This window comes from Bos taurus, chromosome 5 (genome assembly GCF_002263795.3).
Source record: "Bos taurus isolate L1 Dominette 01449 registration number 42190680 breed Hereford chromosome 5, ARS-UCD2.0, whole genome shotgun sequence".
NCBI lineage: Eukaryota > Metazoa > Chordata > Mammalia > Artiodactyla > Bovidae > Bos > Bos taurus.
In genome coordinates, this window is record NC_037332.1 from 30,780,471 (window position 1) to 30,795,946 (window position 15,476).

Consider the following 15,476-nt stretch of genomic DNA (forward strand, 5'->3'; position numbering starts at 1 on the left):
CTCGGGGAAAAATCAAGGGAGTATATTGTATCCAGTGTGCACTGCCCCTGATTTTCCTGTCTCTCTAATCCTCAGCATCACTTTCTTTTCTTCCCCATTCCTTCCCCCTCACTGCATTAATTCTTTCCTTCTTTAGGGAAGCCCATGTTCTAGTTCTTTTTTCATTCTGATTTTATCTTACTACTGCGTATACTTCCAGGCAATTGGTGGGGGGCTCCCAAGCCTTCTATCAGCGAGCACCGTATCCTGGGTCCCTGCCCTTACAGCAGCAGCAGCAGCAGCAACTGTGGCAGCAGCAGCAACAGGCAACAGCAGCAGCTTCCATGCGACTTACCATGTCTGCGCGCTTTCCATCAACTCCTGGGCCTGAACTTGGCCGCCAAACCCTAGGTTCCCCTTTGGCTGGAATTTCCAACCGCCTGCCTGGCCCTGGTGAACCAGTGCCTGGCCCAGCTGGTCCTGCCCAGTTCATTGAGTTGCGGCACAATGTACAGAAAGGACTCGGACCGGGGGGGCCTCCATTTCCCGGTCAGGGACCTCCACAGAGACCCCGTTTTTACCCTGTAACTGAGGATTCCCACCGACTGGCCCCTGAAGGGCTTCGTGGCCTAGCAGTCTCAGGCCTTCCCCCACAGAAACCTTCAGCCCCACCAGCTCCTGAACTGAACAACAGCCTCCATCCAACGCCCCACACCAAGGGTCCCAACCTGCCCACTGGCTTGGAGCTAGTCAGCCGGCCCCCCTCCAGTACTGAGCTTGGCCGCCCCCCTCCTCTGACCCTGGAAGCTGGAAAACTACCTTGTGAGGACCCTGAGCTGGATGATGACTTTGACGCCCACAAGGCCTTGGAGGACGACGAGGAGCTGGCTCACCTGGGCCTGGGCGTGGATGTGGCCAAGGGAGATGACGAGCTGGGCACTCTGGAGAACCTGGAGACCAATGATCCCCACCTCGATGACCTGCTCAATGGGGATGAGTTTGACTTGCTGGCCTATACTGACCCTGAGCTGGACACGGGGGACAAGAAGGACATCTTCAATGAGCATCTGAGGCTGGTGGAGTCGGCCAATGAAAAGGCTGAACGAGAGGCTCTGTTGCGAGGGGTGGAGCCAGGACCCTTCGGCCCCGAGGAGCGCCCTCCCCCGGCCGCTGATGCCTCTGAGCCCCGTCTGGCGTCAGGGCTTCCCGAGGTGAAGCCCAAGGTGGAGGAGGGTGGGCGCCACCCTTCCCCTTGCCAGTTTACCATTACCACCCCCAAGGCAGAGCTGGCACCTGTCACCACTTCCCTAGGCCTGGGGGTGAAGCCAGGTCAGAGTGTGACGGGCAGCCGGGACACTCGAATGGGCACAGGACCTTTTTCTAGCAGTGGGCACACAGCTGAGAAGGTCCCCTTTGGGACCACAGGAGGACCACCAGCTCACCTGCTGACGCCCAGCCCACTAAGTGGCCCGGGAGGGTCCTCCCTACTGGAAAAGTTTGAGCTAGAGAGTGGGGCCCTGACTTTGCCTGGTGGACATGCATCTGGGGATGAGCTGGACAAGATGGAGAGCTCACTGGTAGCCAGTGAGTTACCCCTGCTCATTGAGGACCTGTTGGAACATGAGAAGAAAGAGCTGCAAAAGAAGCAGCAGCTTTCAGCGCAGCTGCAGCCTGTGCAGCAGCAGCAGCCCCAGCAGCATTCCCTGCTGTCCACCCCAGGCCCTGGCCAGGCTGTGTCTTTGCCCCATGAGGGCTCTTCTCCCAGTTTGGCTGGCCCTCAACAGCAGCTTGCCCTGGGACTTGGAGGCTCCCGACAGCCAGGCTTGGCCCAACCATTGATGCCCAACCAGCCACCAGCTCATGCCCTCCAGCAGCGCCTGGCCCCATCCATGGCCATGGTATCCAACCAAGGGCATATGCTAAGTGGGCAGCATGGGGGACAGGCAGGCTTGGTGCCCCAGCAGAACCCACAGCCGGTGCTGGCACAGAAGCCAATGGGTACCGTGCCACCGTCCATGTGCATGAAACCACAGCAGCTGGCAATGCAGCAGCAGTTGGCTAACAGCTTTTTCCCTGATACAGGTAATCTCAGCTGGGGGGAGAGACTGGCTTAGTAACTCAGGAGTGATCACGGTTACCACTAACTGAATTCTCTCTGAGGTTGCAGACCCAAGATACTCCCTAGTTTAAGGAGACTGGACACAGAGAGTGGTGTAGACAGAAACACTGTACCTTTTAAGGGAGAATAGTGCCTGGCATCTAGCAGGTGTTCAGATGTTTGAGTGAATGAATGGAATGGACACCTGAAGTCTGATTAGCAGAGTCCTTGTAGCTGTGGTGAGACCCAGAGCTTAGGACTTGGAGCAGAGTGGTGCAAGAAGTAGTTGGCCTGGTAAAAGACTTAATGAGACTTAGTGGCAGGAAGGTCAGGTGTATTTGGAGACCATGAGTGGACTGCTTAGGCTGGGGTAGGCTTTGTGGAAGGAAGCGAGTGGGCACTGCCCTAACTTTGGAGAGGTAAGGTGGGGGCCCAGATTGAAGAAGACCTCAAACTATAATAGTATCTATTGAATAATGACTGCTAAACACTGCTGAGGACTTTGCATTTATTGTGTAATATCATCACAACAAAAACATTAAATAGGTACCATTATTTTTTTTTTTAACTTTTAATTTTGTATTGGGAGAGCATCAGGTGAACAGCTAAGGGACTCAGGCGTACATATACATGCATCCATTCTCACCCAAAGTCCCCTCCCATCTTGGCCACCACATAACATTGAGCAGAGTTCTGTGTGCTGTACAGTAGGTCCTTGTTGGTTATCCATTTTAAATACAGCAGTGTGTACATGTAATAGGTACTATTATTATCTTAGATTATAGAAAAGAAAACTGAGGCAGAAAGATTAACTTGCTCAATATCATACAACTAACAGCTGGAATTTGAAGCCTGGCCCTCATATCCTTTTAACTGTTTTACCACCTCAGAATAACCAGGAGAAGGTGTTTGGTTAATCTTCTTAAAAGTAGGGAGTCAGTTAAGCTTTCTGAGTAGTGGAGAAATATGCAGTGTATAAGATTTTAGGATGATTTGGTATCTGCTTGTTTCTCTTTTTCTGCCCTGTGTCCTGAACAGGTAGAATAGTGGTTTGTAGGTGGTGTGTGTTGTGGCCAAAGCAACTCTGGCATTGGGCTTTGGCACCCTGCCCATATCTTGGGTTCTTGGGCTGCACTTAGTTGTCCTAAGAACATGACTTTTGAAGATTGTTTTCTAGGTCATAAAGTAAACTCATATTCTGGTCATATATGATCTTCTCAGTAGCTCCATGAGATAAGCAGAATAAGGAATCATGATCTGTGTCAAATAGAAGAGTAAACTGAGGCTCATAGGGGTGAAGTGACTTTAATGCATTGGTTCAGTAAATATTTACTGAGTACCTTTTCCTAACACCATGCAAGTAAAAACAGCTATGTGTCCTGTGAATAACAGAATTGAGTCACCTATGCTACCTGGCTTCTAGTCCAGTGGTCTTTCCACTATGCCATGCCATTGTTCTGCTTGGCTTGGTGGAAGTCAAAGAGTTGCAACATTGACCTCAATGCCAGGCTCACTTGGCTCTTCTGTCTCTAGACCTGGACAAATTTGCTGCAGAAGATATCATTGATCCAATTGCAAAGGCCAAGATGGTGGCTTTGAAAGGCATCAAGAAGGTGATGGCTCAGGGCAGCATTGGAGTGGCACCTGGTATGAACAGGTAAGAGGTATGAGGTGGGAGCATTGGCTTTTTCCTTTTCCAGTCCTTCCCCTATTCTTCATGATCCTCCTTCCTACTTGTCCCACCTCTCTGCCCTTCAACTTTCCGCATCACTAACTCATCCTCTTTGCTTTGGCGGACTCCAGGCAGCAAGTGTCCCTGCTAGCTCAGAGGCTCTCAGGGGGGCCCGGCAGTGATCTGCAGAACCATGTGGCAGCTGGGAGTGGCCAGGTAAATGGTCTGGTGGGAGCAGGAACTTGGGTCCAATGCCTTCGGGCCATACTTCTTAGGGCCTGTTACAGAACAATGACCCTTCAGCAGTCTTTCTCATCCCAGGAGCGGGGTGCCGGTGACTCCTCCCAGCCTCGTCCCAATCCACCCACTTTTGCCCAGGGAGTAATCAGTGAGTATGGTGATAGGGAGGAATGTACAAGGAAGTGGCTTGGGGAAAGAGGGGTTTGGATCCCCTGACACCGGTCCACTTCCTTTCCCAGATGAGGCTGACCAGCGGCAGTATGAGGAGTGGCTGTTCCATACCCAGCAGCTCCTACAAATGCAACTGAAGGTGCTAGAGGAGCAGATAGGGGTGCACCGCAAGTCCCGGAAAGCCCTGTGTGCCAAGCAGCGCACTGCCAAGAAGGCTGGCCGGGAGTTCCCCGAGGCTGATGCTGAGAAGCTGAAGCTGGTTACAGAACAACAGAGCAAGATCCAGAAACAGCTGGATCAGGTAGGGAAGGCAGACTTCAGCCTAGCAACCAGGAACTTGGGAAGAGGGGTGGCACTGGTGGGTAGCCTCCCTGCTGACCTCCCTGACCCTCCCGTGTTAGGTCCGGAAGCAGCAGAAGGAGCACACTAACCTAATGGCAGAATATCGGAATAAGCAGCAGCAGCAGCAACAGCAGCAGCAGCAGCAACAGCAGCAGCACTCAGCCGTACTTGCCCTTAGCCCTTCCCAGAGTCCCCGGCTACTCACCAAGCTTCCTGGTCAGCTGCTCCCAGGCCATGGGCTGCAGCCACCTCAAGGACCCCCTGGGGGCCAAGCTGCAGGCCTTCGCCTGACCCCTGGGGGCATGGCCCTACCTGGACAGCCTGGTGGCCCCTTTCTCAACACCACCCTGGCCCAACAGCAGCAACAGCAACATTCTGGAGGAGCTGGGGCCTTGGCTGGCCCCTCAGGGGGCTTTTTCCCTGGCAACCTTGCTCTTCGAGGCCTGGGACCTGACTCGAGGCTTTTACAGGAAAGGCAGCTGCAGCTCCAACAGCAGCGCATGCAGCTGGCCCAGAAACTGCAACAGCAGCAGCAGCAGCATCTCCTAGGACAGGTGGCAATCCAGCAGCAACAGCAGCAGGGCCCGGGAGTACAGGCAAACCAGGCTCTGGGTCCCAAGCCCCAGGGCCTTCTGCCTCCCAGCAGCCACCAGGGCCTCTTGGTCCAGCAGCTGTCCCCGCAACCACCCCCGGGACCCCAGGGCATGCTGGGCCCTGCCCAGGTTGCAGTGTTGCAGCAGCAGCAACCACACCCTGGAGCTTTGGGCCCCCAGGGCCCTCACAGACAGGTGCTCCTGACCCAGCCACGGGTGCTAAGTTCCCCCCAGATGGCACAGCAGGGTCAGGGCCTTATGGGACACCGGCTGGTCACATCCCAGCAGCAGCAGCAGCAACAGCACCAACAGCAAGGATCCATGGCTGGGCTTTCCCATCTTCAACAGGGTCTGATGCCACACAGTGGGCAGCCCAAAGTGGGCGCTCAGCCCATGGCTGCCTTGCAGCAGCAACAGTTGCAACAGCAGCAGCAGCAGCAGCAACTTCAACAACACCAACAGCTTCAACAACAGCAGCAACAACTTCAACAACAGCAGCAGCAACAGCAGCTACAACAGCAGCAGCAGCAGTTACAGCAGCAGCAGCAGCAACAGCAGCTACAACAGCAGCAGCAGCAACAGCAGCTACAACAGCAGCAGCAGCAGCAACAGCAGCTTCAACAGCAACAGCAGCAACAGCAGCTTCAACAACAGCAGCAGCAACAGCAGCTTCAACAACAGCAGCAGCAACAGCAGCTTCAACAACAGCAGCAACAGCAGCTTCAACAACAGCAGCAGCAGCAGCAGCTTCAACAGCAGCAGCAGCAGCTTCAACAGCAGCAGCAGCAGCAGCAGCTTCAACAGCAGCAGCAGATAGGCCTCTTGAGCCAGAGTCGAGCTTTACTGTCTCCTCAACAGCAACAGCAGCAGCAACAGATGACACTTGGCCCTGGCATGCCAGCCAAGCCTCTGCAACACTTTTCTAGCCCCGGAGCCCTGGGCCCAACCCTTATCCTAACGGGCAAGGAACAAAGCATTGTAGAGACAGCTCTTCCTTCAGAGGCCAGTGAGGGGTCCTCCACACATCAGGGAGGGCCCTTACCAATGGGGACTGTACCAGAGTCCGTGGCCCCTGAACCAGGAGAGGTGAAGCCCTCACTGTCTGGGGACTCACAACTCCTTCTTGTCCAGCCCCAGGCCCAGCCTCAGCCCAACTCTCTGCAGCTGCAGCCACCTCTGAGGCTCCCAGGACAACAGCAGCCGCCGGTTAACTTGCTCCACACAGCAGGCGCAGGAAGCCATGGGCAACCAGGCAGTGGATCATCTGAGGCCTCGTCTGTGCCCCACCTACTGGCCCAATCCTCTGTTTCCTTAGGGGAACAGCCTGGATCCGTGACCCAGAACCTTCTGAGCTCCCAACAGCCCCTTGGACTAGAGCGGCCCATGCAAAATAACATAGGGCCACAGCCTGCCAAGCCGGGATCTGTCCCGCAGTCTGGGCAGAGCCTGCCAGGGGCTGGGGTCATGCCTACAGTGGGTCAGCTTCGGGCACAGCTCCAAGGAGTCCTGGCCAAAAACCCACAGCTGCGGCATTTGAGTCCTCAGCAGCAGCAGCAGCTCCATGCACTTCTCATGCAGCGGCAGCTACAGCAGAGTCAGGCAGCACGCCAGGCCCCACCATACCAGGAGCCTGGGACCCAGCCCTCTCCCCTCCAAGGCCTCCTGGGCCGCCAGCCCCAACTTGGGGGCTTCCCTGGATCCCAGACAGGCCCTCTTCAGGAGCTAGGGGCCGGGCTTCGACCTCAGGGCCCACCCCGACTCCCCGCCCCACAAGGAGCCTTATCCACAGGACCAGTTCTTGGCCCTGTCCATCCCACACCTCCACCATCCAGCCCCCAAGAGCCAAAGAGACCTTCCTCCCAATTACCTTCCCCTAGCTCCCAGCTCCCCTCAGAGGCCCAGCTCCCTACCACCCAGCCAGGAACCCCCAAGCCCCAGGGGCCACCCTTGGAGCTTCCTCCTGGGAGGGTCTCACCTGCTGCTGCCCAGCTTGCGGATACCTTCTTTGGCAAGGGACTGGGACCTTGGGACCCCCCAGACCACCTAGCGGAAGCCCAGAAGCTGGAGCAAAGCAGCCTGGTACCTGGGCATCTGGACCAGGTGAATGGGCAGGTGGTACCTGAGCCACCGCATCTCAACATCAAGCAGGAGCCTCGGGAAGAGCCGTGTGCCCTGGGGTCCCAGGCGGTGAAGAGGGAGGCCAACGGGGAGCCTGTGGGGGCACCAGGTACCAGCAACCACCTCCTGCTGGCAGGGCCCCGCTCAGAAGCTGGGCATCTGCTCTTGCAGAAGCTTCTACGAGCAAAGAATGTGCAACTCAGCACTGGGCGGGGGCCTGAGGGGCTGCGAGCTGAGATCAACGGGCACATTGACAGCAAGCTTGCTGGGCTGGAGCAGAAACCACAGGGTACCCCCAGCACCAAGGAGGTGAGTACTCCAGTTAGAGTGGAGCAGACTTTGTGGGGCCTGGAGCCCAGGGGCAGAGCGAGCAGGTCTGGGTGAAACAAGAGGTGAGGGCGCTGAGGGGCACGGTGGCCTTCACTGTGGGTTTGTCCGACTTAGGATACAGCAGCAAGGAAGCCTTTGACACCGAAGCCCAAGCGGGTACAGAAGGCAAGCGACAGGTTGGTGAGCTCCCGAAAGAAGCTGCGGAAGGAGGACGGGGTCAGGGCCAGCGAGGCCTTGCTGAAACAGCTGAAACAGGTGACCCCCAGGAGCCAGTCCCCTGGTCCCATCCCAGGATAAGGGGGCAGCCTGGCCCCCAGCTGTGCAGTAGCAGAGAGGTACATGCTGCAGGATTCCAACCTTGTCATCTTTCCCCTTCTAGGAGCTGTCCCTGTTGCCCCTCACGGAGCCTACCATCACCGCCAATTTTAGCCTCTTTGCTCCCTTTGGCAGCGGCTGCCCGATCAGTGGGCAGTGCCAGCTGAGGGGGGCCTTTGGAAGTGGGGTGCTGCCCACGGGCCCTGACTACTATTCCCAGCTGCTTACCAAGGTCAGAAAAATGGCAGTACCTTTTGGGGATGATGAGGTTCTTGGGGAGGTGGAGTTGGGGGTGGCAGACTTGAGCAAAGGGCTGATGGAGTGTGGGGCCAGGAGATTATGTCAGTCTCCCTATGCCATCTTGCACACAACACCCCACCCCGCCCCCAGAATAACCTGAGTAACCCGCCGACACCACCCTCGTCGCTGCCCCCCACCCCACCCCCATCGGTGCAGCAGAAGATGGTTAATGGCGTCACTCCATCCGAAGAGCTGGGGGAGCACCCCAAGGATGCCGCCTGTGCCCGGGATACTGAAGGGGTGCTGAGGGGTAAGTCAGGGGCAGAGTGGGCTGCCTCTCGGCCCCGTCTTGGTGGCTAGGGTCCTGTGGTAGGGTTTGGGGTAGGAGTGGGTTGTGTGTTGCTGTGTGTGCATACACAACAGATGGTACTTGAGATAGGAAGGGCCTCTTCGGGACTGATTTGTTGGAGCCAAGGAGGGGCTTCTGGAGTCCAGAGCAAAGGCAGCAGGGCAGGGAGAATATTAATGAAGCTTTTGTTTTTGAGGAATGACCCAAGTTTCCTTACCCACAGGGTATGAACTCCAGTCAGATCTGGATTTGAACTCTGGCTCCTGCATTCATTTAGCTGGGCTACTGCAGCCGAGTAACTTGATTGACTTGTGTGAGCCTCAATTTTCTCACTCTAAAATAAAAACAATACTCACTTAATGGAGTTGTTGAAAGACTATAACCAATGAGCGTACACTGCAGAGTACATTCTTTAGAAAGGCTCAATAAATTTATAGCTCATGTACCCCAAACTGGCAGATGGGTGGATGAGTAGATAGTGGTCATAGAACTGAGCTAGATCTTATACCCGTTAGGCCTGAATCGTGGGAGAAAGCACAAGCAGCTCTGGCCTGACCTCAGCCTGACTTTTCTTCTCCCTACCCTGCAGATGCTTCAGAAGTGAAAAGTCTAGACCTGCTGGCCGCTTTGCCTACCCCCCCTCACAATCAGACTGAGGATGTCAGGTGTGGAGGGGGCAGAGATGGGGATGAGGAATTGGGGTGGGGTACCAGTTGCTCATTTTTCCTTGTTTTTTTCTTTTGACCAATGGCAGATTTCAAATAGGGCTGTAACATCCACAAATCTCTAGATTTGGGAGGGGGCACCTGCTGGGCTATAGCAGTGAGTGTCTACTTTTGGCCCACAGGATGGAGAGTGATGAGGACAGCGATTCTCCTGACAGCATCGTGCCAGCTTCATCCCCTGAGAGCATCCTGGGGGAGGAGGCTCCCCGTTTCCCTCAGCTGGGCTCAGGCCGGTGGGAGCAGGATGACCGGGCTCTCTCCCCCGTCATCCCTATCATTCCTCGGGCCAGCATTCCAGGTAGAGGTGACTCTGGGCCTGGACCCGGCTTGGCCTGGCCAGGCTGCATTGTCAGAGGTCAGGGAGTGAGGCAGCTGGAGCTTACACAGGTCCTTCTTTGTCATTCAGTCTTCCCAGAGAGCAAACCTTATGGAGTCTTGGATCTGGAGACCACCAGGAAGCTGCCTGCCCCAACTTGGGAAAAGGGCAAAGGAAGCGAGGTGTCAGTCATGCTGACGGTTTCTGCTGCTGCCGCCAAGGTATGTCCTGGGGATGCCTCTGGGCCAGGAGGGGATGCCGGTCAGAGGGCAGTCCAGCTTCTCTGGATAAATCCAGTCATTTAAACCTGTGTATTGAGGACCTCCTGTGAATGAAATCCCACACTGAGCTGGAGTGTGGGATTAGAAAAAATGTAGCACAAGGGGCTGCCCTGCCCTCAAGGAGCTCATAGTTCAGGGGTAAAGTGTTACCAAACATGTCCCCCCAGTCACATTGCATGGAATTCTGTTTTTGTTTTTTTTTTTGAAAATGTTATCAGGGTCTTGTGATCAAAGGAAATTGGAAATCTCAGTTAAAATAGCAAAACAGGTTTCTTTGTTACAAGACTCTGCAGATCCTTTACTTTGCTCATGTGTACTGGGACTTGCCAAGGGGTGGATGCAGTGTGTCATTTCCTAAGCCCAGTTACCGCAGGTCTCTTTCTGTGAGCTCCCATTAATGCCCACAGCGATTTGAGAAAGGCTGCCTTTAAAAGAGGTGCATGAGAAGAAGCCAGATGGCACAGGGGCAGGACTGACAGGCCGCTTAGGGACCTGCGTTCTGGGTGTTTTGGTCCCCACCAAGCTGGTGATAGTTCTCAGTCTGCCACTCTGCCGACATGGCTGTCATATCCCCTTTCCTGCCCTGGCAGAACCTGAATGGCATGATGGTGGCAGTGGCAGAGCTGCTGAGCATGAAGATCCCCAATTCCTATGAGGTGCTGTTCCCAGAGAGCCCTGCCCGGGCTGGCATCGAGCCTAAGAAGGGGGAGGCTGAGGGCCCTGGTGAGTATGGCAGAAAAACTCCTTGGGGCCCACGGGGAGTGATTGTGGTGGGAATCTCTGACCCCTTCCTTCCTGCAGGTGGGAAAGAAAAGAGTCTGGGAGGCAAGAGCCCAGAGGCTGGCCCTGATTGGCTGAAGCAGTTTGATGCTGTGTTGCCTGGCTATACACTCAAGAGTCAGTTAGACATCTTGAGTCTCCTCAAACAGGTGGGTCTGTTGTTAGAAGACAGGGTGGGTATCTGGCTAGGACAGAGAAGGCAGAGGGCTTTGGGGCGAGTGGAATTTGGGTGGGAGGAAAGAGGTGACTAGTTAATTGAGGAGCCAGCACTAACAGTACAGGGCTCTCCTATCTTCCCATAGGAGAGCCCTGCCCCAGAGCCCCCCGCCCAGCACAGCTACACCTACAACGTCTCCAACCTGGATGTGCGACAGCTCTCGGCCCCACCTCCTGAAGAACCCTCCCCACCTCCTTCCCCTCTGGCACCCTCTCCTGCCAGCCCCCCTGCTGAACCCTTGGTTGAACTTCCAGCTGAACCCTCAGCTGAGCCACCCATCCCCTCGCCTCTGCCACTGGCCTCATCCCCTGAATCTACCCGGCCCAAGCCCCGAGCCCGGCCTCCTGAAGAAGGTGAAGATTCCCGGCCCCCTCGCCTCAAGAAGTGGAAGGGGGTGCGCTGGAAGCGGCTCCGGCTGCTGCTGACTATCCAGAAGGGTGGTGTGCGGCAGGAGGATGAGCGGGAAGTGGCTGAGTTCATGGAACAGCTCGGCACAGCCTTGCGACCTGACAAGGTGCCTCGAGACATGCGGCGCTGCTGCTTCTGTCATGAGGAGGGGGATGGGGCCACGGATGGGCCTGCCCGCCTGCTGAACCTGGACTTGGACTTGTGGGTGCATCTCAACTGTGCCCTGTGGTCCACAGAGGTATATGAGACCCAGGGCGGGGCGCTGATGAACGTGGAGGTTGCCCTGCACCGAGGCCTGCTCACCAAGTGCTCCCTGTGCCAGCGCACTGGTGCCACCAGCAGCTGCAATCGAATGCGTTGCCCCAACGTCTACCATTTTGCCTGCGCCATCCGCGCCAAGTGCATGTTCTTCAAGGACAAGACCATGCTATGTCCAATGCATAAGATCAAGGGGCCCTGTGAGCAGGAGCTGAGCTCTTTTGCTGTCTTCCGGAGGGTCTACATTGAGCGGGATGAGGTGAAGCAGATTGCCAGCATCATCCAGCGGGGAGAGCGGCTGCACATGTTCCGGGTGGGGGGCCTTGTGTTCCACGCCATCGGACAGCTGCTGCCCCACCAGATGGCCGACTTCCACAGTGCCACTGCCCTCTATCCAGTGGGCTATGAGGCCACGCGCATCTACTGGAGCCTCCGCACTAACAACCGCCGCTGCTGCTACCGCTGCTCCATCGGCGAGAACAATGGGCGGCCGGAGTTCGTGATCAAAGTCATGGAGCAGGGCCTGGAGGACATGGTCTTCACGGACGCCTCTCCGCAGGGTGAGCACGGGACCCTTGCAGCCATAGTATAGCATTGGGCGAGTTTCTCCCAGAGTCACCTTTCCGATGTTGAGACGAGACCTTCAGGCTCCTTATTGAGTGATCTTGTTCCCCCACTTCCAGCCGGTAGAGGTCTCTTGAAGTTCTCCAGAGAAAGTGTTTTGGCCTTTCTCAGCCACTTTGAATTCTCTATGTAATTGAAGATACTTTGCTTCTCTTTCCAGCTCCTTTTCTTAATCTCAGTGGATCTGAAGGATACGGGTCTGAGACCCTGTCACCCAGTTTACCCAATCTCATCCTAGGCTTGAGTTCCTTATGGTTGCTTTCCCCTGGATAAAATCTTTTGATCTTGGTTTCAGTATTAATGGTAAAAGTAACAGAATTAACGTTGTAGTGAGTGTGTATTATGTGCCACAAACTGAGCTGAGTGGTTTATGTAGGTTATTTTGTTCATGCAACCCTTCAAGGTAAGTACTATTATTATGCCAAGTTTATACATAAACTGAGTAGTGGAGAGATTTAAGTAGTGGGTTAGCCAAAAAAATATTCGTTCAGGTTTTAGAAAAAACCCGAACAAACTTTTTCACCTACCTAATATTTGCCTTAAGGGCCCCATGGCCAGCATTAGAACCTGAACCTAAGTCTTCTCACTCCAGAACATGCCTGGAGCTTGAGTTGCTCTGGCTCTCATGTAAGATGCATGGACCGTGTTGCATATCCTGGGCCCTGGGTTCATGTTTCTGTGTCACAAGGCTCTCTGATGCCCCTCCAGGGTGGGAAACCTCCTGGCTTGTTGAGGGAGACTGAGACTGGGAGGCCAAGAGAGGTTCCTGAAGAACCACACACCCTCTTGATAGCAAGGTGGGCAGGCTACAGAAAACCACCCTAGCATCAGATGGAGGGCTGAGGTCAGTAAGCAGAAGTTGCCTCTGAGGGCTGCTGTCTTTCCTTGTCTCGTAGCCGTTTGGAATCGCATCATTGAGCCTGTGGCAGCCATGAGGAAAGAGGCCGACATGCTGCGTCTCTTCCCTGAGTACCTGAAAGGCGAGGAGCTCTTTGGGCTGACAGTGCATGCCGTGCTGCGCATAGCTGAATCAGTAAGGAAAGGGCCGAGGGCTGGCGGCTGGTGGCTGGGGGCCGGGAGGGCCCTGGAAATGTTGGTCTTGCCCCAGAAGTGCTCAGGCTGAAGTGAGTGTGACCTGTGCCCACAGCTGCCTGGAGTGGAAAGCTGTCAAAATTATTTATTCCGCTATGGACGCCACCCCCTGATGGAGCTACCGCTCATGATCAACCCCACTGGCTGTGCTCGGTCAGAGCCTAAAATCCTCACACACTACAAACGGTGAGCTTGTGGGGCTGGACCAAGGGTTGTGGGTATGTGGTTGGTAGGGCCCTCTGGCTAATTACGAGTGTTTGGGGTTACAGACCAGAGTTCCCTTGGAAAGACTGGGGGTTCACTCTAGCCTCCTGACTTGAGGGTATACAGGTACCACTAGGGTATCCTTTTCCTCCCCCAGCCTCTCAGGTGCTTGGGGTTGACCTGCATCTAGGGACACTTCTCTTGGGTGTCCTGGGAATGGCCCTTGGGGAGGTTCTGGGAAGACGGTGGTGAGATCTTATGTGTAAAGGACCCAGATGCCACCTCCTCTCCTGTGTTGCTTCCAGGGGGCCTGTGATTCTCCCCAACCTTAGACAGATGCCCCACAAGTGCTAGATTCACCTTCCCATCCCCAGGCTGAGTTGGTGTCAAAAATAAATAGTTAGGAATATAATAGAAAAAAATAATAAAACCTTACATTTGTATAGCACTTTATACTTTTTTTTTCAAAGCGTTTTCACATCCATTATCTCATTTGATCCTCACAACAACCTTATGAGGTAGGTAGGGCAGGTGGTATTATCCCCATTTACAGCTGAGAAAACTGAGACCCAGGAAAGTTAAGTGACTAGACAAAGGTCACAGCTGGGACCAGAGCCTTACCTCTTGACTTGTGGTTCACTGTTCTTGCTGTGTACCACAGTAGCCTGACCTTGGTCCCTGGGTAGAGGGAGGCAGAATCCATGAGAGGAGGGCTTTCTTGAAGGTCTTCGGTTGCTCTTTGGGCTGTCGTAGAGTGTCAGACTCTACCCCTGCCAGCCCTGGTCCCTGATGCTCTACACCAGTGGTTTTCAAACTGTGTTTCAGAAAGCCCTGGAATACATAAACTGAGTGGGCAGAACTTGGCCCTCTCCATGCATAACTCTCCCCTTCCCCATATTGGATTCAACCAGAAGAGTTCCGTTTCCATCTAGTTTATATATTGGCATTCCTATAATGTTTTGTTAAAGAAAAATACAAGATTTCTGCTGTATGAGAAAGAGTCAGTTTGAAAACCACTGCTCTGGGATGGGCAAGAACTTGGCTGGGGCCCTAGGGTGGTGAAAAGGCATCCTGCTAGGCAGCAGTCATTCCCCTGCACTGAGCCATCTGCACAGAGCCCAATGTTATGGCAGAGAAAGAGAACAGTCTAAAGAAAGGAAAGGATACCACCATTTGGCTGTGAATTCAGGGCCAGTTTTAATTCAAATCCAGCCCAGTGTGGTAGACATGGCCCCCGTTTGCGGAGCTTCCAGCACGAGCAGGAGATAGGACTCAGAGATTTGAACAAATCCGTGAGCCTAAATTCCAGGCCTGGGCTGCTTGGGGAAGACCTCCCAGAGGTCGTGAGCATGGCCTTGAGTCTGGTTTGGCAGGAGGGTGGTAGAAGGCGGGGAGATGGGAGAGCAGGCTCAGTGTAGGGGAATCAGTGCCCCTCCCCTCCCTTCACACCCCACCCCGCCATCCTGGGCTCTCTCCACCACACAGGGTGTTGGAAGGGTCCCCGTAGCTAGTTGCTGCCTCACCACAGCCAAGACTCAGATGCCTCTACTCCACTCCCAAGGCAGCACGTGCCCTCATTGGAGTGTTACACACCCCAGGGAGGAAGCGGGTGGTGTGTGCCCGGTCTGGGCTAGAGCTGTCTTGTCATGGACTATGGACTGTATCACCTCCCAGGCCCCACACTCTGAACAGCACCAGCATGTCCAAGGCATATCAGAGCACCTTCACAGGAGAGACCAACACCCCGTACAGCAAGCAGTTTGTGCACTCCAAGTCATCTCAGTACCGGCGGCTGCGCACTGAGTGGAAGAACAATGTCTATCTGGCTCGCTCCCGTATCCAGGGCCTGGGTCTCTATGCAGCCAAGGACCTAGAAAAGCACACAATGGTCATTGAGTACATTGGCACCATCATTCGCAATGAGGTGGCCAACCGGCGGGAGAAAATCTATGAGGAGCAGGTATGGGCTGGCAGAGGGGCCATCATGGTGCACTTAGCCAAGGGGCAGGGGCAGGATTGGGGCCAGAGGAGCAGGTGGAAAGCTGCTGTGGGAAGAGGAGGGGAGAGGCAGGAGAAAGGAAGAGTAAGAAATGAAGATGAGCTCACTGCCCAAGCCCACCACCT

The 15,476-nt window shown here is 54.9% G+C and overlaps 1 protein-coding gene and 1 non-coding gene across 14 annotated transcripts in view; both read left to right on the forward strand.

The window, feature by feature from the left end:
* KMT2D (lysine methyltransferase 2D) overlaps positions 1–15,476 on the forward strand; it is a 40,119-nt gene that overhangs the window by 21,491 nt on the left and 3,152 nt on the right. For 6 of the 13 annotated variants that reach the window (XM_059886906.1, XM_059886911.1, XM_059886913.1 and 3 more), the window contains exons 35-53: positions 200–2,061; positions 3,611–3,734; positions 3,881–3,965; positions 4,056–4,137; positions 4,229–4,461; positions 4,562–7,522; positions 7,658–7,798; positions 7,923–8,090; positions 8,249–8,408; positions 9,037–9,112; positions 9,295–9,470; positions 9,579–9,709; positions 10,360–10,492; positions 10,571–10,698; positions 10,852–11,992; positions 12,953–13,089; positions 13,204–13,334; positions 13,823–13,870; positions 15,027–15,312. In XM_059886906.1, coding sequence (XP_059742889.1) covers positions 200–2,061; positions 3,611–3,734; positions 3,881–3,965; positions 4,056–4,137; positions 4,229–4,461; positions 4,562–7,522; positions 7,658–7,798; positions 7,923–8,090; positions 8,249–8,408; positions 9,037–9,112; positions 9,295–9,470; positions 9,579–9,709; positions 10,360–10,492; positions 10,571–10,698; positions 10,852–11,992; positions 12,953–13,089; positions 13,204–13,334; positions 13,823–13,870; positions 15,027–15,312 — 8,203 coding nt within the window. The remainder of the gene's footprint in view (positions 1–199; positions 2,062–3,610; positions 3,735–3,880; positions 3,966–4,055; positions 4,138–4,228; positions 4,462–4,561; positions 7,523–7,657; positions 7,799–7,922; positions 8,091–8,248; positions 8,409–9,036; positions 9,113–9,294; positions 9,471–9,578; positions 9,710–10,359; positions 10,493–10,570; positions 10,699–10,851; positions 11,993–12,952; positions 13,090–13,203; positions 13,335–13,822; positions 13,871–15,026; positions 15,313–15,476) is intronic. The other 7 variants (XM_024992461.2, XM_024992463.2, XM_059886915.1 and 4 more) reach the window with 4 other exon arrangements.
* On the forward strand, positions 4,153–4,226 carry MIR2426 (microRNA mir-2426). The gene has a single exon (NR_031000.1). It is a non-coding gene; the product is annotated as a microRNA mir-2426 (primary transcript).